This window comes from Chiloscyllium plagiosum, unplaced genomic scaffold, assembly GCF_037043375.1.
Source record: "Chiloscyllium plagiosum isolate Xiang-an unplaced genomic scaffold, Cpla_swu_hap1 HiC_scaffold_15, whole genome shotgun sequence".
Lineage (NCBI taxonomy): Eukaryota > Metazoa > Chordata > Chondrichthyes > Orectolobiformes > Hemiscylliidae > Chiloscyllium > Chiloscyllium plagiosum.
Window position 1 is genome coordinate 8,365,022 of NW_028270153.1, and position 24,296 is coordinate 8,389,317.

Here is a 24,296-nt window from a genome sequence, read left to right on the forward strand (position 1 = left end):
CAAACATTTACAAAGGGGTCCTATTCCTTCACCTTTGGGAAACCACTCAACCTCTTTTTTAAAAAGTAACAATTTGTATTAAATCATAGTTTTGATATCACCTATTTTCTGGATCTTGCTTCACCACACATAACTGTGTTAGAAAGCGAAATAAAGAATACCAATTTCTTGAACTCTTGTTTCTGTCCAGAGATGTTGCCTGATATTTTGAGTATTTCTAACATTTTCTGTTTTCATTATAATACTAATAGGCCATTCAATTATAAGTAATAGTTTCTGACCAAGTCAAATTCTGCCCTCAACTGACATACACATTTGCATTCTGACAGAGATTGCTATAGCAATCAGAAGTAGGAAACCAACTGGCCAGAGTTTTGTCTTGTTGGCTCAAGGACCCCATGTCAGGGATTATGAATATTAATCTGTGACTCCTGCAAAATAGTTTCCATCAGTAAGTAAACTTGTGAATTCCATGGACATGTGACTTATTGTCACATTGGGCAGTAAATTTACCAATCTAGTTACTTCCAAGTCTAAAATGTTTTAATTCAGATGGAGATAACTGCAAAGATCAATTTACAAAAAACTGGCTAATATTACTTACTTTTTTGGGTGGATTGGGGCTCATTCTTCTACCATCTCTTCTGAAATTTATTTTTCTACTATTTGGCAGTTCTGTAAGGAAAATGTGAGAAGGTTGGGAAACAGAGGAGTCAAATTTGAAGCACAGTGTTAGCTGCTTTACCAGGAATTAAGACTTCTAAAGTGTAACAATAACTTAATTTGACTGAGGAGCTGAATAATCATATTGTCTCCTTGCCACTGTATTCTACCAAGTTTCTGCTATAAACATAGGTTGTAAACTATGTTGTGTCAGTTTTAATTTCATGGTTATCATGAACTCCAGACTTATAGTGATGTCATGAAGAACACTAGAGCTGAAGAGTACTCAGCTTTCAACAGTCCTGCACTTGCAATATCTCCTCAACTTCATGCAATACTCTTTGTTATGTGGTAGTTGGATTCAGTCAATGGGCATTTAAACCCTCCCATTTAAACTGAGGTTAGTGCTATTCTCTGTGTTTGGATACAAAAACATCTGCCAGAGTGCAATATCAGTTTGAAAAGCTAGATTGACTTTAGGCATTATAACTCACTGAAAGCAGACATACCAGAAGAGCATTAAGAGGTTCAGTACAATTTCTAGTTTCCCAAATAGGAGCATATAAATTTGAGCTTGTATAAGGGCTGTTTAGACCATATCTACGAAAACTACTTTTAGCACTATACTTAGAAAGTATATTAAAGGTATAGAGAATGCGTTGAGTAGATAAAAACTAGATGTAAAAAATTATAGTTATTTAGATGGACTTACAACTATATTCATAATACAAATGATCCCAATATGCCTTCATTTTATATGCAGCTTTATCAATTTGTCCTAGTTTGTTCAATATTTTCTGAATAATACAGTGTGGTTAGTAATCTTAAATCCAAAATGAATCACATCACACTTTGTTGCATTAAATTTCACCTGCCATGTGTCTTCCTGTTTTAATAGCCTGTCCATACCCTCTTGATCTCATACACTCCTCCTTATTGTTCAGTACATTTCTAATTTTGTGTTATCTGTAAACTTTAAAACTATGTTCCCATACTCAAGTCTAGTTTACTAATAAATACCAAAAAGAATAATTGTGTATCATCAATTCCCAATGGACCACAGTATATACTTTCTTTTGAATTTGAAAATCAACTACTACTCTTTGCTATCTCAGCTAATTTTAATGTGAAGGTTCCGGTATTGGACTGGGTGGGCAAAGTCAGAAATCACATGACACCAGGTTATAGTCCAACAGGTTTATTCGAAATCACAAGCTTTAGGACTGTAGCCCCTTCGTCAGGTGAAGTGAGAGGGAAACACACAGAACACAGGATTCATGTGCAGATGGATCAAGAGCAGTGAGAGGGAAACACACAGAACACAGGATTCATGTGCAGATGGATCAAGAGCAGAGAGATCAAAAGATCTTACAGATGGTGTGAGTGGACTGTCAAATAATAAGTCTCTGCAGGTGACCAAGAGTGTTAGAGGTAATTAAGGTAGAGTGATAATAACAGTTTATCAAGGTAATGGTGTCAAAATAGGACATTAAGGAAGATTTTCCAGATACAGAACAGTGTGGTGGAGTCACGTAGTGTGACATGAGCCCAAGGCAACGGTGAGGTCACTTTCATGGCTATGGAACTTGGTTATCAGTTTCTAACAAGTCTATTACATGGTCTATTAAATGTCATTTGAAAGTTCGTACATGCATCACCTGATTTATCTTCATTAACCCTTTCAGATAGTTCATCAAATAATTCTGCAACTTTTGTCCAATGTAATTTATCTTTAAAATTGCATTCATGTTTGTTTTATTCATTCACAGATGGGGCATTGATGGCTATGCTGGCATTTATTGCCCATCCCAGAGAGCAATCAAGAGTCAACCATATTTCTGTGGGTCTGGAGTCACATGTAGGCCAGAGCAGCTAAGAATGGTAGTTTCCTTCCTGAAAGGACATTAGTGAACCAGATGGATTTTACTGACTTTTGAAAATGGATTTGTAATCATCATTAAATCTTAATTCCAGATTTTTATTGAATTCAAATTCTACAATCTACCATGGCAGGATTCAAACCCAGGTTTTCACCAGAATATTAACTGGGTCTCTGATTAGCAGTCCAGCGATAATAACACTGAGCCATCACTTGTCTTATTGCCAATTATTAACATCTGATCACTTCCATCTTCCAAATGGATGAATTACAGATTGAATACATTTTGGAATTTTGATAAGAACATTTCTGATGTCAGACAGGGTGCAGAGTGAGCATTTCAATGATAGTTGGGATCATTAAATAAAGGAAAGCCCTGAGAGATCAATTAACTCTAAAAATGTATTTCTTTATAAGAGTTTTTAATAATTCATAGAATCGTACTCTTATCTGTTCATATGTTCTTGGCCACTAGTCACACAGTCACAGACTTTACAACTAATGCAGCCTTACCGTTGCCCATTCAAACTATTTAAATAATTCTATACATACAACTAAAATTATACAAGGTCTGATGGGAATTCTACTCCATTGTGCTTTCTTGCCGAGAGTGAAACTTCCCAGAAATTTGTCTCCTAAGACTTGTGAATAACTATTGATAGAATGATTTATTCTCTTAAAGCTAAATATTCAGAGTTTAGATTAGATTACCTACAGTGTGGAAACAGGCCCTTCGGCCCAACCAGTCCACACCGACCCTCTGAAGAGTAACCCACCCTGACCCATTTCCCTCTGACTAATGCACCTAACACTATGGGTGATTTAGCATGGCCAATTCACCTAACCTGCACATCTTTGGTGCTATGGGAGGAAACCGGAGCACCCAGAGGAAACCCACACAAACATGGGGAGAATGTGCAAACTCCACCCAGACAGTTGCCCGAGGCTGGAATTGAACCTAGGACCCTGGTGCTGTGAGGCAGCAGTGCTAACCACTGAGAATTAATTAACTAATATATGAAGCAAATTAGAATAATTGATTGAGGAGAAAGTGAGGACTGCAGATGCTGGAGATCAGAGCTGAAAATGTGTTGCTGGAAAATGTGTTCCTGAAGAAGGGCTTATGCCTGAAACGTCAATCCTCCTGTTCCTTGGATGCTGCCTGACCTGCTAGAATAATTGATCACCAAGTTTGAGAGTATGCATGCTAGTACAAGAATAGCAAATCAGGTCAAAAAGGACAGACCCCATCTCTAATAGATCACTACAACTTTAAATTAAATAACTTGATTTTTCATATCAAAAGTGATTTTCAATGTTCTTCTCTTGACCCTTAGTCAAAACAACTAATTTAAAATACTTTCTATTCCCTTCCACTTACCACCATCCCCTCAGGTATCATACCCAATGATCTCATGACTAACCTACAATGGAGATGCCAGTATACTTGGATTCCTGCTCAGGATGGAGACCAGAAATATTCTTGTTTTGTGGAGTTTCTGGGTCTTTTTCTTCAATAACCAGATGTGAGTACACAAGGAGGCAGCAGGTGTATTGGAGAATCCAACAAAAGTACACAGTGCGAGCCATCTTGAATGTTGGTGAACTAAAGAATAGGCAAAATAAATAGATGATTACTTATGCATTAACAAAGATGACAACATAATTTTTGATGATAATAAATAACTTGCAATTATATTGTGGTTTTTAGATCCTGAATGCAGCCCAAACCAATTTTACAGCTGATAATATAGAATCATAGAGGTGTACAGCATGAAATAGATCCATCGGTCCAACCCGCCAATGCCGACCAAATATCCCAACCAATCTAGTCCTACCTGCCAGCACATAGCCCATATCCCTCCAAACCCTTCCCATTCATATACCCATCCAAATGCCTTTTAAATGTTGCAATTGTACTAGCCTCCACCACATCCTCTGGCAGCTCATTCCATACATGTACCACCCTCTGCATGAAAACGTTGCCCCTTAGGTCTCTTTTATATCTTTCCCCTCTCACCCTAAACCTATGCCCTCTAGTTCTGGACTCCCCCATCCCAGGGAAAAGACTTTGTCTATTTATCCTGTCCATGCCCCTCATTATTTTGTAAACCTCTATAAGGTCACCCCTCAGCCTCCAATGCTCCAGGGAAAACAGCTGCAGCCTGTTCAGCCTTTCCCTATATCTCAAATCCTCCAACCCTGGCAACATCCTTGTAAATCTTTTCTGAATCCTTTCAAGTTTCACAACATCTTTCCAATAGGAAGGAGACCAGAATTGCATGCAATATTCTAACAGTGGCCTAACCAATGTCCTGTACAACTGCAACATGACTTCCCAACTCCTGTACTCAATACTCTGACCGATAAAGGAAAACGTACTAAATGCCTTCTTCACTATCGTATCTACCTGCGACTCCATTTTCAAGGAGCTATGAGCCTGCACTCCAGCATCTTTGTTCAGCAACACTCCCTAGGACCTTACCATTGAGTGTATAAGTCCTGCTAAGATTTGCTTTCCCAAAATGCAGCACCGTGCATTTATCTAAATTAAACTCCACCTGCCACTTCTCAGCCCATTGGCCCATCTGATCAAGATCCTGTTGTAATCTGAGATAACCCTCTTCACTTTCCATTACACCTCCAATTTTGGTGTCATTTGCAAACTTACTAACTATACCTCTTATGCTCACATCCAAATCATATATATACATGACGAAAAGTACAGGACCCAGCACCGATCCTTGTGGCACTCCACTGGTCACAGGCCTCCAGTCTGAAAAACAAACCTCTACCACCAGCTTCTGTCTTCTCCCTTTGAGCTGGTTCTGTATCCAAATGGCTAATTCTCCCTGTATTCCATGAGATCTAACGTTGCTAACCAGTCTCCCGTGGGGAACCTTGTCGAATGCCTTGCTGAAGTCCATATAGACCACCTCTTTGTTATTTCTCCAAAAAACTCAGTCACGTTTGTGAGACATGATTTCCCACGCACAAAGCCATGTTGACTATCCCTAATCAGTCCTTGCCTTTCCAAATACATGTACATTCTGTCCCTCAGGATTTCCTCCAACAACTTGCCCACCACCAACGTCAGGCTCACTGATATCTAGTTCCCTGGCCTGTCCTTACCACCATTCTTAGACAGTGTCACCACATTAGGCAAACTCCAGTCTTCTGGCACCTCACCTGTGACTATCGATGATATCGATATTTAGCAAGAGTCCCAGCAATCACTTCCCTAGCTTCCCACAGAGTTCTAGGGTACACCTGATCAGGTCCTGGGGATTTATCCATCTTTATGCGTTTCAAGACATCCAGCACTTCCACCTCTGCAATATGGACATTTTTCAAGCTGCCACCATCTATTTCCCTACATTCTATATCTTCCATGTCCTTTTCCACAGTAAATACTGATGCAGAATACTCGTTTAGTATCTCCCCCATTTTCTGTGGCTCCACACAAAGACCGCCTTGCTGATCTTTGAAGGGCCCTATTATCCTTATGTCCTTAATGTATCTGTAAAATCCTTTGGGTTCTCCTTAACTCTATTTGCCAAAGCTATCTCATGTCCCCTTTTTTGCCCTCCTGATTTCCCTCTTAAGTATACTCCTGATGCCTTTATACTCTTCTAAGGATTCACTCAATGTATCCTGTCTATACCTGACATATGCTTCCTACTTTTTCTTAACCAAACCCTCAATTTCTTTAGTCATCCAGCATTCCTACCAGCCTTTTCTTTCACCCTAACAGGAATATACTTTCTCTGGATTCTCATCTCATTTCTGAAGGCTTCCCATTTTTCAGCCATCCCTTTACTTGCGAACATCTGCCCCCAATCAGCTTTTGAAACTTCTTGCCTAATACCGTCAAAATTGGCCTTTCTCCAATTTAGAACTTCAACTTTTAGCAGTGGTCTATCTTTTTCCATCACTATTTTAAATCTAATGGAATTATGGTCGCTGGCCCCAAAGTGCTCCCCACTGACGTCTCAGTCACCTGCCCTGCAATATTTCCCAAGAGTAGGTCAAGTTTTGCACCTTCTCTAGTCTGATCCACATACTGAATCAGAAAATTTTCTTGTACACACTTAACAAATTCCTCTCCATCTAAACCCTTAACACTATCGTAGCTCCAGTCTATGTTTGGAAAGTTAAAATCCCCTACCATAACCACCCTATTATTCTTACAGATAGCTGAGATCTCCTTACAAGTTTGTTTCTCAATTTCCCTCTGACTATTGGGGGGTCTATAATACAATCCCAATAAGGTGATCATCCCTTTCTTATTTCTCAGTTCTACCCAAATAACGTCCCTGGATGTATTTCCAGGAATATCCTCCCTCAGAAGAGCTGTAATGCTATCCCTTATCAAAAACGCCACTCCCCATCTTCTCTTGCCTCCCGTTCTGTCCTTCCTGTAGCATTTGTATCCTGGAACATTAAGCTGCCAGTCCTGTCCATCCCTGAGCCACGTTTCTGGAATTGCTATGATATCCCAGTCCCATGTTCCTAATCATGCCCTGAGTTCATCTACCTTCCCTGTTAGGCCCCTTGCATTGAAATAAATGCAGTTTAATTTATCAGTCCTAGCCCGTTGTCTGCTTTGTCCCTGCCTGCCCTGACTGTTTTACTCGCGTATGTTCTCAACTGTACCAGTCTCAGATTGATTTCTTTCCTCACTATCTCCCTGGGTCCTACCCCCCCCCCCCCCCCCCCCCCCCCCCCCCCCCGCCCCCATCTTACTAGTTTAAATCTTTCCAAGCAGCTCTCGCTTGTATATTAGTATATTAGTCCCCTTCCAATTTAGGTGCAGTCCGTCCTTCTTGTACAAGTCACTTCTACCACAAAAGAGATTCCAAAGATCCAAAAATGTGAATCCTTCTCCCGTACACCAGCTCCTCAGCCATGCATTCATTTGCTCAATCCTCCTATTCCTGTCCTCACTAGTTCGTAGCATCAGGAGTAATCCAGATATTACTACTCTCGAGGACCTCCTTTTTAAATTCCTGCCTAACTCTCTGTAATCTCCCGACAGAATCTCAACCTTTTTCCTTCCTATGTCGTTGGTTTCAATGTTGACAATGATCTCTTGCTGGCCCGTCTCTCCCTTGAGAACATTCTGCACCCTCTCTGAGACATCCTTGATCCCGACATCAGGGAAGCAACACACCATTCTGCTTTTTCGCTGCTGGCCACAGAAACGTCTGTCTGTACCTCAGACTAGAGAGTCCCCTAACACAATTGATCTCTTGGAACCTGATGTACCCCTAATTGCATTACAGCCAGTCTCAATTCCATAAACTTGGCTGTTCGTGCTATGTTCCCCTGTGAATTAATCACTCCTTACTTTTCCAAAACAGCATACTTGTTTGAAATGGGGATAGCGCAGAAGGCTCCTGCACTAACTACCTATGTCTCTTCCCTTTCCTGGAGTTAACCCATCTATGTGATTGTATCTGCGAGCTTTCCCCCTTCCTATAACTGCCATCCATCACATACCGTTGCTATTGCAAATTCCTCATTGCCTCTAATTGTCTCTCCAACCGATCCATTCGATCTGATAGGATTCACAACCAACAGCATTTATTGTGGATATAATCCACAGTAACCCGTAAATTCTCCTTATACTCCCACATCTGACAAGAAGCGCATATCACTCTACTAAAGGCATTTTTGCTCCTTTACAATCTACAGACCCAGAAAATAACACCGTCTTATTCCTCTGCAAAACACTGCTCCAGTGAATAGTTATGGCTTATATTTTAAGTTTAATCATATCTCAAAAAACATATAATCGAGAAAAAACTCACTCTACTCACTACTGCAGACTTTCTGTCAGTCACAGTTAAAACTATTGACTTATCTGCTCCTGTGCTGTGACTTCGCCCAAACAATTCCTCCAAGATCAGTTGTGAATTTCACTATTTGTTAATTTTCCCAGACGCACTCCGATGCCCAAACATACATGAATTCAAACAGCAAAGGCAGTAACTGTGCAGGTTCACTGTGCTGTCAGTTTCTTTCTCTCTCTCTCCTGCACTGACCTCCCCATGTGCTCCCTTAATCTGTTCTTCTCCCTTTTAAAATTGCTGTTGTTTTGACTTTTTTTTCCAAAGTTCCAAAACAATGCAACAGCATATAAAACAGTAATTGCTGCTCTTGGAATTCGAGGAAATATATTTTCACATGTAATCACTTTTCATATGTAGGTGAACAAGCCAGTTGATTTGGGCAGGGAGAGATTTTATAACTAGTAATGAATAAATGACCAGTTTAGCTATTGCATTGGCTGTGTTTGTAGCTGGTCAAAGATGAAATGCCCCAGCTACTGGCACCCAAAGGACTGGTGGAGACCTGGCACCTGCTCATCTCCAAGAAGAGGACCTCACGGTACCGGAATCCAGGAGTTCACAAACTCTGTAAACAGATATGGGAGTAACAGGTTTGTTAGGTGTACCAGTCAGTTGTACACAATGAATGAAGAAGTGCAACAACACCATAAGGATCCTACTGTCTTAGGCATATGATCATCTGGCTGCCTCCGTGAACTTGTTTGGTTCCTTGTGTAGCATCAAATGCAACCAACCATCTATATCTCTAGATGGTGTGCCTTTGACCAAGGTACGAAATCAGCAATTGTGCTCCATCAGTATGTAATGTGAATAGCAGGTCCCTGTGACATTGGCAACTAAACTCCATCTTTCCATGTATTAGTGGGGTTAAACTGTTAGCCTGCATGAAAAGACATGAGTGTAATGTGAAGGAGTTGGACTGCACACAGTAGATTAATGCAATGGTTACAAGGAATGATGAGCTTGCAAGAATCTTTCTTCCTCACAGCGTGGGTGAATGTCTATTGGAGTTCCCTTTGAAGGGTCCCACATATCTACATCTTGCAGACCCCTCCATCATTGAATGAAGCACTTACCCCACCCATTCTGGGTTAGGTCCTAACCCTTTTCATTGCCATTACACATTTGTGATTGTCAAGATAATGAAAGGTAACAGTGGTTCCTCGAACCATGAGATGTCAGCTCAGCCTCACCAAACAGGTGAACCCTCAGACATCAAAATCTCCTTTCTGATGGCCAAACTCATCAACCTCATAGGTGTCGTTTAGTAGGCTGTCTGAGTCTGGATCTGCCTACCTCCCGAGTCTTGGGTATATGAGGTGAATATGTCAGATCTTGTAGTTCACTGTTCCTCCCTTGGCAACCAGGTTGCTGCTCACCATCAACAACCCTCTTACATTCTAGCACCTTCCTTCTTACCCTTGCATATTGTGTGCCCCCCTTCACTTTTGAAATCTCATCTGCATCCAAGCATTCTGCTTGCACTCCAGTAAATTCCCCACCCTCCTATGTACCAGACCCTGAAAACCCCCATCCCTCCTTGATGTTTCATAAACGAACCCTGCACTGACCATGACCTACTCCCTTAAGCAACTTAGCCCCAAACAATGATTGACCAGACCCCTGACTGATATCAGTATAACTCCACAGCTGTGTTCTCACAACTTCTCAAATTAGTGTACAGCCTGTTGAAAGGTTCTGACCTAAAACATTGACTCCCCTGCTCCTCTGATGCTGCTTGACCTGCTGTGCTTTTCCAGCTTCACACTTTATCGGCACAGACCCACGAAGCTGACAGTGACAACTCCCTGTACTGTACTTGTATCAACCCCCTCACCAGATGCCTGACTGTGCCCAAATCAGGACTGATGTTGGAAGCTGCCTTTGACTTACTGTTCCAGGAAGCTTTGATTGATGAGTGTCCCCCGGACCGTGCCTCTTAGATTTTGAGACATGGCTGTCTACTTGAAGCAAATGCAATATGATTGCTCATGTGACTAACACATAGAAGTGAGATTATTTAGCAGTGAGATGTATGCATAATATTCACCTCCATGATTGTTGACAGCTAATAACCATAACAAGCTTCCTTTCTTTTTATTCACATGTGGGACATGGGCATCACTGCCTGCCCTGCATTTATTACAATCCTTAGTTATCCTTGAGAAGATGGGGGTGAGCTGTCTTCTTGAAATGCTGCAGTCCATGTGTTGCAGATAGACCCACAATGCTCTTAGGGAGGGAATTCCAGGATTTTGACCCAGTGACAGTTAAGAAAGGGCGATATATTTCCAAGTCAGGATAATGAGTGGCTTGGAGAGTAACTTGTAGGTGGTGGTCTTCCTATGTATCCATTGTCCTTGTCCTGCTAGATGGAAGCAGTCATGGGTTTGCAAGGTGCTATCTGATGACTTTTGGTGAACTTCTCTAGTGCATCTTATATTTAGTACACACTGCTGCTCCTGCGCATTGGTGTTGGAGGGATTGGATGCTTGTGGATGTGGTGCCAATTAAGTGGGCCACTTTGTTCTGGATAGTGTAAGGCTTGAGTGTTGTTGTAGCTGCACCCATCCAGACAAATAGAGTGTATTCCATCACACTCCTGACTTGTGCCTTTTAGATGATGGACAACTTTTAACAGGGAGGTCAGAAATTGAGTTACTCACCACAGTATTCCTAGCCTCAACTGCTCTTTTAGCCACTGTATTTATATGATGAGTCCAGTTGAATGTCAGGTCAATGATAACCCTCAGGATGTTGGTGGTGGGAGATGATAACACCATCAAATATTATCTCTTATTGGAAATGGTCATTGCCTTGCAAAAATGTTACTTTTCACGTTTCAGCGCAAGTCTAAATATTTTTCAGATCTTATTGCATGTGGACATGGACTGCCATTTCTTGACACAATGGGGGATAGTGAAAAGTGAAACTATTTACAAATGTGCTCAACTATTCTTGTGATTTCCAGATTTCTCACTTTCCAGGTTCTGCCTTCATGTTCAAGTTTTGGAAGTAATGAGTTGAACCTACAGTTTTCTAACTTAGAGGAATTATGTCTTGCTACTGATCCATGGCTGTCACTGTTTTTTTTCCCAACCCTCCTTTGGGTGGCAACACTTACACAGCTGAGGTAATCTAAACTCATAAAATCTCTCCAGTGTGGAAGCAGAATATTCAACCCATCAAGTCCATGCCGACACTCTGAAGAGCATCCCACCCATACCCACCCCGTTCCTATATTTCCCATGGCTAATCCACCCAACCTACACATTCCTGGACATTACAGACAATTTCCCATGGTCAGTCCACCTAACCTGCACTTCTTTCGATTGTTGGATGTAACTCACACAGACACAGACAGAACATTCAAGCTCCCCACAGACAATTGCCTGAGGGTGGAATTGAACCCAGGACTTTAGTGCTGTGAGGAAACAGTGCTGACTACTGAGCCACCATGCTGCCTTAGTGAAGGTTATATCTCAGTGTGGGTTCATCTGTTGTTCAAATAAACTCAGGCCAAACCTCAAGATTTTCTTTAAACAGTGTTTAAAAACAATATATTCACAATGTTCTAACAGCATAGAGCTACTCTGGTTCCACCTTCTCTTAGGGTCCCTCTCACATGAGTACTAAATTCATAGTTCCATCACAGCATACCTCAAAAGTTCATCTGCATATTTATTAAATCCTAGCTCTACAAATTAGAGATCAAAATTGGTATTTAATTTTTCTGTGTTGATTAGATCCATACAAGTCATTGCAGTTGACTGCTAATTGAAAGTTTTGAATATGTTGTTGCTGTAAAACATTCATTACAATGTTTGTTAGTGTCCAGTCTTTTTGTACTATAAGCTACTGTCTGACATCAGCTGAAATATTGACAACTTGAGAGATACTCTTGCCATTTATTGACATAGCCCTGGAACATCTACGGAGATAACTGGCACACAGGAGAGATTTCTTTACTAATAACCTCATGGTAATTTATTTGAAACCTCTTTTGAAAATCTATGGTTAAGTTTGAAAAGTTTTAAAGGAAGTATTCTGTAATATAATACCTCTTGACTGCAGGCATCAGATGTCTCCAGTCCAGTAAAACCACAGTTTAAAGCATTTTGTCAATACTGTATTAATTCCATTTCCTACAAGATAAACTAATCTTGGGTTGAGCTGTATAGGATGTTATTCATACTTGAGGCACTGAAAAATTATTCATTATCAGTACCAGCCACTCAGTGGGTAAGAGAGGAAGAACATCTCATATGACTTTATAGCAGACAATATAAAACAATGGGGTATTCATTTCCCTGTCATCTACATTAATTTACTTCCAAAAATAAGTGTCCTGAAATTTCACTAGTATGATTCAGATTGTCAGCTTTAAAAGGATCAATTCAGAAGATGTCATCATTTTTTTTTTCTCTTTTAATTGTGGGTCCCCATTATTAGCCTGTTGGGGATGTAAGAAATCAGAGAATGATGATCCCAGTGAAGGCACATGACCCTGTAAATGTGGAATCATTTTAGAACTGTATATTTAATGAGTCAAATGTTAAAGTGAAAGAAAGAATAGAAAAATTCAAAGAAATAACAGCATACTTGAAACAGAAATTGATGTAAAGCAGTCTGAATTTAGACCTGGAGTAGGAACAAGAAAAAGAGTACAATATTTGATAGTAAAACAATCTCCAATAAATAATTGGAAGTAAAGAAGAACATTCATATATGCTTTATTATTAATTAATTTGAAAGAAACTTGAACTGCATTTGTCACTAAAGGTTGATAGACATGTTACTGAAATGTGATAATGACAATATAAGATGTGATATTTTTCAACAGCCTTCATGGGGATGAAAAAATGAAAATCAAACTAGAAGAGGACAATCTAATATGTTTCAAGCAAAGAGAATAGTGAGTCAAGACAGTATATTGTTACCAAATTTATTCAGTCTGTAATCAGCAGAGGTCCTGGTAAACATTGTAGGTAAGTAAAATCTAGAAGTACAGACTATCATTTAAGAATGAGCATCAAGAAGAAAAAAGAAATTGTAGTTTGAGGAAATACATCAGGAAAAACTAACATGAAGATTGAACTGGGTGGTTACATGCTAAAACAAGAAGATACATACAGATAAGGAAGGACACCACTTCAACTGGGACAACACATCCATCTTAGGACAAGCCAAACAAAGACACGCACGAGAATACCTAAAAGCTTGGCATTCCAACTGGAACTCTATCAACAAACACATCAAGTTAGACCCCATCAACCACTCCCTGAGAAAAAGAACAGGAAATGACATCACCACAGGAAATGACATCACCACAGGAAATAACATCACCGACCCAAAGAAACCCAAGCATATAAATAGAAAGCAGGAATCATGTATACTGCTTCACCTGAGGCCCACTGAAGATGTTACCTAGTAGGGTGACGAAACGTCTGGAAATGAACCTCCCAGCTCAGCGAGCAACCCTAAATCCAGAACCTCAACCTGAACTACAAATTTTCTGAAAACTTGTTACAAGAAGATAGACAGACTTATCTGTCTATTCAGTACAAATGATAACTGAAAATGATAGATGCAATGCAGAATGAGAAGAAGGATAGGGATAGCCAGAAGTAGTTTTACAAAGGTGAAGAATATTAACAGGAGGAAAGCTAAGGTTTGTAAAATGGAGAAAAACCCTTAAGATGTTGTTGTCTATCCAATTTCCTTGCCTGCCTCAGAAACCTAGATGACCAGTGAAGGTGGATGCTAAGGTATAAACTAAAAAAAAACGCAAAAAGTTACTTGAAATTGCAAGAGTAAAAAATGCTAAAAAAAAGACATTCCAAAATGTGTCATTTGATCTGAAGCTGTAAAGCTGCACAAATCCCTTCCAGAAGGTAACGTGAAAAGCAACAGAAAATGGTTGACTTAAGTGTGGTTGGATGATGGATGTCATGGAGCAATTGCAGACAGACTATGGATGATGTATAAGGATGGTACGACAGACAAGCACAGCATACCATGACATACATTTCCTGGCAGGAAGAGCTATAAGGATAGTAGCATGATTTTTAATTCTGTTAATAATGTGATAGTTTAATCCATATTTGTGACTTAACCCACATTGCTTTTGCATGAAAATTGCTTCACACATCCAGCATAGTGAAGGAAACAAATTGTTCTTCTCTGAGATAGGAGCAACATTGCAAATACTAGCATTCCGGTTTTTAATACAGATATTCTTACCATATAATTTTGATATTTTTGGATTTTAATCAGTCTCTTCTGTAGCCTTGTGTAATTAAAAATTAATCTTAATTACTCAGCCTTGCTGAGATTTTAAAGGACCAAGACCCCACCTCCCCCCCTCCAGCACAACCTACCCACCCAATGAAAGTAAGTTAAGTTTGCAAGTTTGTCTTTGTAATTTGGAACAGGAAGCATAAATTCCAAAAACATCCTTGTTAATTTTAGAGTCATAGTGATGTACAGCACAGAAACTGACCCTTTGGTCCAAACTTATTCATGCCAACCAGATATCCTAACCTAATCTAGTCCCATTTGCCAGCACTTGGCCTATATCCCTCTAAACCATTCCTATTCATTTCCTATCCAAATGCTTTTTAAATGTTGGAATTGCACCAGCCTCCACCACTTCCTCTAGCAGCTATTCCACACAAGCACTACCCTCTGCGTGAAAAGGTTGCTCATTAGGTCTCTTTTATATTTTTCCCCTCTCACCCTAAAACTATGCCCTTTAGTTCTGGACTTCCCTACCCCAGGGAAAAGACCTTGTATAGACAGGATCTATACCCTATCCATGCCCCTCATGATTTTATAAACCTCTGTAAGGTCACCCCTCAGCCTCTGACGCTCCAGGGGAAATAGCCACAACCTATTCTGTCTCTCCCTGTAGCTCAAATCCTCCAACCCTTCCAACACCTTTGCAAATCTTTTCTGAACCCTTTCAAGTTTCCGATAGGAGAGAGACCAGAATTGCACACAATATTCCAAAAGTGGCCTAACCAATGTTCTGTACAGCTGCAAATGACCTCCCAACTCCTATACTCAATGCTGTGACTAATAAAGGAAAGCATACCAAAAGCGATCTTCAGTATCCTATCTACCTGTGACTCCACTTTCAAGGAACTATGAACCTGCATTCCGAGGTCTCCTTTTTCAGCAACAATGCCCAGGACCTTACCATTAAGTGTATAAATTCTGCTCTGATTTGCCTTTCCAAAATGCAGCACCTCACATTTATTTAACTTAAACTCCATCTGCCACTCCTCAGTCCATTGGCCCATCTGATCAAGATCCCGTTATACTTTCTTTGAAACCTCTTTAAGTGATCAAGATACTTTTGAAGGTTGGATGCAGAAAAGTGCACATAATATCTTAAATATGCCATCACTCAATAAAATGCCTTGTTTTTGCTTAAAGGAACTTGACATGACCTGAAACTGAGTAATTAGATTAATTTTGTTCATAGTAGCTTCACAGTGATACGAAATCTTCAATGAAGGATCAGTAATTACATCCATAACTGCTTCACCTTTTAATTGTATATTTTATACTATCTAACAACTTGTATTGGCACAATCCCTTTAATATTGTTAATCATCCCAAATTTCACAATGAAAAGGATGCTTAGGACCTCTGACTGGGTGACTCCTAGTTCTGTCCCACATTCTGTCATTTGCCAAGACACCATAAAAGCAAATTACTGAGGATGCTGGAATCTGAAACCAAAAAGAGAAAATGCTGAAAAATCTCAGCAAGTCTGCAGCATCTGTAAGGAGAGAAAAGAGCTGACGTTTCAAGTCTAACTGAAAAAGGATCAGTTAGACTCGAAACGTCAGCTCTTTTCTCTCCTTACAGATGCTGCCAGACTTGCTGAGATTTTCCAGCATTTTCTCTTTTTTTGTGACAAAGAAGAAAATTCAAGAGAAAACCTGACCTTGCACTGAAAAGGATTTGAAAAACCTATCAAAAAGCACTTGAATTCACACAAGCCAGTTGAGAAAATAAGAGCAAATTTTCACACACCTAGTATTAAGTTACTATCTGGGGAGATAGAGTCATGGAACACATGCAGAATAAATGTCCAATACCTCAACATTGATCCCAGCTTCTAATTCTTGAAAATGGTGGCTATGCTCAAGTGAATCTATAGTGGACATGGATGATACTGCCAATTGCTCCATGTGTGAAAGATGAGAGACAACCCGAAGAGCTGTTTTGACTGTGGAACACATTACATTATTATGCACACTGAGATCTGCTGTAAATAGTGAAATAATTCCATAGAGGCCGGTGTCCGTTACAAAATCACCCATTATTTACACATGAACAGTCCTTGACTTTGGTACCTGACTCTAAATGAGGCAGTACTAAAGTGTCAATATCTGTGATACTCCCCTTTTTTTGTGAACAGAACCTCTGACATTCCTGGTTTTTTTTCTTCTTTTAACTCCCACATTACCGCCTAACTGCGGTAGTGCTTATTTTTTCCCCAGCACCCATGTTGTGTGTGTGCAGGTGTGAGACACACAGCGAGAGACACAAGGTGTATGAATCTTTATTCAATTTCCACCACCAGGAAGAAAGGAAACACCCGAGTGGCCGGTGACAAGCAGTGCCCTACACAAAAGGCAATGCTGTGTGATCAAACAGTGAAGGGGAGGGCAGGGATTAAATCAAAATAGAGTTGGAGGGGGAAATAATGCACTCCACTCCCTGCAGCACCCACCTCTCCCTGAAAAACTCCAGGGTGTTGGTGGAGACCGCGTGCTCCTTCTCCAAGGACACCCGGGCTCTAACGTAACCACGGAAGATGGGCAGGCAGTCGGCCCTAACGACCCCCTCCACGGCCCGCTGCCTGGACCTGTTTATGGCCAGTTTGGCCAGGCCCAGGAGCAGATACTCCCCTTTTTTTTTCAATTTCCACCACCAGGAAGATAGGAAAACACTCGAGTGGCCAGTGACAAGCAGTGCCCTTCACAAAAGGGCAATGCTGTCTGATCGAACAGTGAAGGGGAGTGCAGGGATTAAATCAAAATAGAGTTGGAGGGGGAAATAATGCACTTCACTCCCTGTGGCACCCACCTCTCCCTGAACAACTCCAGGGTGTTGGTGGAGACCACGTGCTCCTTCTCCAAGGACACCCGGGCTCTAACAAACATGCCTGCTTTAATTTTTTTTTCTTCTTAATGCTTATTTTTTCCCCAGCACCCATGGTGTGTGTGTGTGTGTAGGTGTGAGACACAGTGAGAGACACAAAGTGCACGAATTTTTATTCAATTTCCACCACCAGGTAGATAGGAAAACACCCGAGTGGCCAGTGACAAGCACTGCCCTTCACATCAAAGGGCAATGCTGTGTGATCAAAATAGTGAAGGGGAGGGTAGGGACTAAATCAAAATAGAGTTGGAGGGGGAAATAATGCACTCCACTCCCTACGGCGCCCACCTCTCCCTGAACAACTCCAGTGTGTTGGTGGACACTGCGTGCTCCTTCTCCAAGGACACCTGGGCCCTAACGTAACCACAGAAGAGGGGCAGGCAGTCGGCCCTAATGACCCCCTCCACAGCCCGCTGCCTGTCCTGTTGATGGCCAGTTTGGCCAGGCCCAGGAGCAGATACTCCCCTTTTTTTTTCCACCACCAGGAAGATAGGAAAACACCCGGGTGGCCAGTGACAAACACTGCCTTTCACATCAAAGGGCAGTGTTGTGTGATCAAAAACAGTGAAGGGGAACTCCCCTTTTTTATATGTCAACTAGAGCTCCCTGATTGGATCAGATTAATAGCCCTAATCAGGGAATTTATATTCTATTATGTCTTTGTTACAGTAACTAAAGGTGGCACCTAATAGTTCTATTTGGTATCTTTGGAGGCCATTTAAGCGGATATTCAAACTAGATGACTAATCGTTCCCTTTCTCTGTCTTTTGGAAATTCACAGGATAGTTACTTGAGAAAAGTAGAAATGTGAATCAGAGAAAGACAAAATCAGTTTTCTTTTGTTTATGAAAAAGTAGTACAAAGATCACCAACATATTCTGGACAAGTAGAAACAGTAATCAAAAGACTCATGGAGCATTGGCCTTTTATTTAATAGGATTACATCACAAAATTAGGGCAGTCATACTTGTACAGAGCTTTGAATTGACCACCCTTCGAATATTCAGTTTTGGCAAAACTTGATCACAATGATATACAGACTTACAAAAATTTTACAGGCATTCAAAGGATTAAAGCTTGAAAATTGTATTATCTTGGTTTGTAATCCCTTGAGTTCAGACAATTGAAGCATGGATTGAGGTCTTTAAAAACATAAAGAGATTTGGTAAGGTGCATATATAGAATCATAGAATGGTTACACCAGCCATATTCAATGCATTGATTCAGTACAGACTAGTTGCAGAAGCATTTTTTTTAATAGATATTTTTATTAGAAATTTAACATTTTTACAAGTTTACAAAAATAAGGAAAACTCTCAGATATAAACATTGATATACAATTAGCTCAAATATACAATAGCCAAAATTTGACAAAAAAAAACAAAACAACAAAAAAAACGAAAAGAAAAAAAAACAAACAAACAAAACTCAACTATCTACTAATCTAACCTACAACTAACCAGGGTGTATATTTAAGTCTCTTACATGCTCGGGATGTGTTAGCATCAGATATAATAAAACCCGTATTCGTGCGGGATTCCTCCCCCGAGGGGCCGCGGACCAGCCAGGTTTGTAATCTCAATTAAATAAAAGCCCTTGTTAGGATAGCCGAAATATCTGTATTTATGTAATTCAAGAAGGGCTGCCATATTTTATAAAATAATTCGGTCTTTCGGTGCACCATATTTGTAAGGAAGTCAAGGGGAATACATTCCATAATTAGTCTGTGCCAATTTGAAAGTCCAGGGGGGCCCTCCACCGCCCAGTTCACCAAAATATTTTTCCTTGCACAGAAAGAAAGAATAGAAAATAGTCTCTTCCCGTACGTGTCCAGGGAGGGAAAGTTCGAAAAGCCCAAGAGGAGAGATACAGGGTCCACTTTTATTTCCGTTCCTAAAATTTCTGTCAGGGTACTTGCTACTTTAGTCCAATATCTACGGATCTTATGACAGGTCCATAAGCAATGTACAAGAGTGCCCACCTGTATTTTGCATTTAGGACACATTGGAGATGCTCCTGCCTTAAATTTTGCCAATCGAACCGGTGCTATATGGGCCCTATGAAGTATCTTCAGCTGGATAGCCTGGGTTCTGTTACAAATAGTAATTCTTCTAGCATTTTCCCAGATATCATTCCACGTTTCTGTGGAGATTTCTAGTCCCAGATCCTGATCCCATGTTTTAAGCAGATTATCCATATCTCCCGATACTTCATCATGTAGTAAATGATAAATATTACTGACGGAAGATACCCCCACTGGTCGTAGGACACTACATTCTCTATTGGATTTATAAAGACTATCTAATAACGTAGTCTTCTTCTGTATATAATCTCGAATTTGGAAGTATCAAAAGAGGTCTCCATTGGGTAATCCGAATTTCTGACGCAGCTGTCCGAAAGACATCAGGACCCCATCTTTAAATAAATCCCCTAGACATGAGATACCCCTGGATCTCCAGAGTTTAAAAGTGGCATCTGTTAACCCCGGCTGGAATCCCCATGCTCCCACTATCGGTGCATAGGGGGATGTTTTATGTGAATTACCCTCATTTTGCCACATTATATTCCAAGCCTTGATTGTATTTAGTATTATAGGGTTTTTACAGTGATCTGTAATGATTTTCCTCTTGTCTCTGAGAATAAAAGGTTAATAAGTGGGTATTTTACTTGAGAAGCCTCGATGTCCAACCAGATTGATTGTGGATCAGACAAGACCCAATCAGCTATGTAACTTAATAGGGAACTTAACTGATATTTCCTAAAGTCTGGGAAGTCCAATCCACCCCTTGCCTGTGGAAGCTGTAGCTTCTTCAGCTTAATGAGGGGCCGCCTATGATTCCAGATAAAGGAACTCAGCCAGCCGTATAATTTACATAAAGCCATCCTCGGCAGCATCACCGGAAGCATTCTCATAGGATATAGGAGACGGGGCAGGATATTCATTTTGATTAATGCTATTCTACCCAACCAGGAAATTGGTAGGTCTCCCCATCGCTGGAGGTCCTGCCTATCCTTTCCAATAAATACACAAAATTAGCCTTATACAACTGACCAAATACTGGAGTAATAAAAATGCCTAAATATAAGAAACCCTCCAGGGACCAGCGAAAGGGAAAAAGGGAACCGTCCGCTAAGCGGGGTATCACAGCAAGGCCACCCATTGGCATAGCCTCCGATTTTGAAAAATTAATTTTATAGCCTGAGAATGCACTAAATGTATTAATAACTTGGATTAAGCGAGGTATGGACATCAAAGGGTTACTGAGGAATAGAAGAACATCATCTGCATAAAGGGTAATTTTATGTTTACCTGTACCAATCCTTGGGGCCACTATATTAGGATCAGCTCGTATAGCTTCTGCTAATGGTTCAATTATTAGCGTGAATAACAATGGCGAGAGGGGACATCCCTGACGGCAGCCCCTACCCACACTGAAGCTATCTGAGCCTAATCCATTGGTAACCACAACTGCTTTGGGATCACTATACAATGTTGAGACCCATTTGGTAAACAACTGTCCAACGCCAAACCTCTCCAATGTGTAAAACAAATATGACCATTCGACCCTATCAAATGCCTTTTCCGTGTCTAATGAAACCACTACTCCTGGTATCTTTCCCTGATGACAAGCTTGAATCATATTCAGAGCCCTTCTAACATTATTGGATGATCTACGGCCCTTAATAAACCCCGTCTGATCCTCCTTTATAATATGTGGCAGTATCCTTTCTAGTCTCAGTGCTAACGTTTTAGAGAGGATTTTAAAATCTACATTTAGCAAGGATATTGGTCTGTATGATGTACAATCTTCTGGGTCCTTTCCTTTTTTAAGGATAAGAGAGATATTTGCCTCTTTCAGCGAAGGCGGGAGACAGCCCTGACTATATGCATAGTTATACATGTCCATAAGTGGACCAGCCAGTATTTCTGTAAATTCTTTATAGAATTCAGCTTGAAAGCCATCTGGGCCCGGCGCCTTACCATTTTGAAGGTGCCTAATTGCATCAACTATTTCTTGGGGTGTAAGAGGAGCATTTAAGACCGATACTTGTTCCGGAGTTAGGTCTGGAAAAGTCAAATTTTTAAAAAATGACTGCATCCTCTTCGTCCTATCTTCACAATCCTGTGATTTATATAACTCAGAATAGAATTCTCTAAAGGTCGCATTAATCTTTTTATGATCATGAGTCAAAATACCCGTACTTTCCTTGATAGACATAATAGTCTGAGGGGCCTTTTTTTTCTTTGCAAGAAATGCTAAGTATCTACCCGGTTTGTCGCCATATTCATATAACCTTTGCTTTGCAAATAATATTTCCCTCTTAGCCGTTTGAGTAAGTGTAGTGTTTAGAGCTGTCCTAAGAGCTGTAATCCTTTGCAATTTAATAATAGAAGGTCTATCAGTGTATGCTGTTTCAGCCGCTTTTAAGCGGGCTTCAAGCAGACGCTGTTGTTCTCCCTTTAATTTCTTCTGGGTCGCTGAGTAGGAGATGATCAAGCCTCGCGTGTAAGCTTTGATGGTCTCCCACATCATTGATGGGTTGCTAGCTGTACCTGAATTAATTTCTAAAAAAGTTTTAAATTCTTGAGAGAAGTACTTTACAAATTTACTATCTTTCATTAGGAAGGGGTCCATACGCCAATGCCGAGGGGATGTCCCACTGTTCCTCGCCTTAGTTTCCATATATACAGCAGCGTGATCAGAAATTGCTATATTACCTATTTTACAGGATGATATGGAATTTAAAAAAATCGAGGGGGCAAAAAACATATCAATTCTGGTATGACATTTATGTGGATTAGAGTAGAAAGAAAAATCTCTACCCTGTGGATGAAGACATCTCCATACATCTACTAATCCTAATTCTTTGTTCAGATCCATCAATTGTCTAGATCTGGGAGATACTCCTGCAGTACTCTTGGGAATCCTGTCTATTTCCGGATCCATAATACAATTAAAGTCTCCCCCTATAATTATATGACGGGCATCAAAAGCCATCAATTTTGAAAAGGCTTCCGTTATAAATTTAAAGGGGTGTGCCGGGGGGCAGTACAAATTTAAAATCCCATATTCCTCTCCATTTATGAGGGCTTTAATCAAGATATATCGTCCAGATTCGTCTTTTATCTGCTTTAGGATTTTGAAAGGGAAATTCTTCCGAACAAGAATAACAACTCCCCTGCTTTTTGAGCTAAAAGAAGAAAAAAAAGGCCTGATCAAATCCGCCCTGTCGTAATTTCAAGTGTTCTTTATCTGACAGGTGTGTCTCCTGTAGAAGAGCTATATCAACTCTTTCCTTCTTAAGATTTGATAATATTTTCTTCCTTTTGAGTGGCGAATTACTCCCCTTGACATTCCAGGTGCACCACTTAACCGACTGATCAACCATAATCCTCTGGGCCAATCCGAGACCCCTCGGGAGGGGGAACCCTATCCAGAACATCCCGAGCGGGGAACATGTAAAATTTACAAAAATAAAGCCTCTTTAATACACCCACAACAATACAGTAAAAAACTCTTTCTAAGTAAAAAAAAATAAAACGTATCTAAGTGGAGACTTTCCCCCTTGTTCCCAGGGGGCGTCACTTCCTCTCCAAAAGTCCCTCATATCCTCTCCCAACCAATGCCCCACCCTTGACCCAGGCACTCCTCAATAAAATGAGGAGAATTCAAATATAATACAAAGCTAGAGTTAACAGTGAGCACCCCACTCCCACCCATACCAACACCTGGGTATATTTGGTAATGTTAATACCATATATAAACATATAACTATAAAATTACCACTTCAACAAATAATAATTAAATATGATAATACAAAATAACGAAGGGAAAACAACCCCGCTCCTAAAGACAGAGGTAAAATTGAATAAGGTAACCACCTCCCCCCACCAACATTAACCAAATCCCCCAGCTTATATATATATATATATATACATACACACACATATATATATATATATATATATATATATATACACACACACATACACACACATATACATACATCCCTCATATATACATAAAATAATAACAGAAAACAACTCCAAGGGGGGGGGGGGGGGGGAGAAAATCAAATCCCTCTCCTCACCACCCATGATAATATTAAGCAGTAAGGTAAGAGAAAGAAAAAAAAAGGAGGGGATATAAACCAAAGCGGGGGGGAAAGGCAGACCAACATCCATTATGTCCTACAGTTTATCTAAGAGAGTCCAAGAATTCCTTAGCCTTTTCTGGTGATCCAAAGTTATATACGGATCCTTCATGGTTGAAGCGTAACATCGCTGGGTAGCGCAAGGAGTACTGAATATTTAAGTCCCTTAAACGCTTCTTTGCCTCGTCGAATGCCTTCCTCTTTCGAACCAGAGCCGGGGAAAAGTCCTGAAATAGCATGATCTTGGATCCTTTGTAGATCATAGCTTGGGGGTCTTTTCCGAGATTTCTAGAGGCTTCTAGGAGTATCTGCCTCTCCCTGAAGCTCTGCAGCCGGAACAGAACCGGGCGTGGGCGCTGGTTCGAGCCGGGCCCGCGTATTGCGACCCGGTAGGCCCATTCCACCCTTACCTGGCCTGATCCAGCTTGCAGATTTAAAAGTTGTGGCAGCCACTGCTCCAGGAATGCTGTAAGCTGGGCTTCCTCTTCCCATTCGGGAAGGCCCAGCAAACGAATATTTTTTCGGCGACCTCGATTATCGAGGTCGTCAATATGATTTTCCAA

General features: G+C 40.6%; 1 protein-coding gene across 2 annotated transcripts in view; it reads right to left on the reverse strand.

The window, feature by feature from the left end:
• The window catches only part of asip1 (agouti signaling protein 1), an 85,410-nt gene that overhangs the window by 12,057 nt on the left and 49,057 nt on the right, over window positions 1-24,296 (reverse strand). For both annotated transcript variants that reach the window (XM_043710878.2, XM_087994714.1), the window contains exons 2-3: window positions 3,967-4,148; window positions 605-675 (exon numbers count right to left, since the gene is read on the reverse strand). In XM_043710878.2, coding sequence (XP_043566813.1) covers window positions 605-675; window positions 3,967-4,148 — 253 coding nt within the window. The remainder of the gene's footprint in view (window positions 1-604; window positions 676-3,966; window positions 4,149-24,296) is intronic.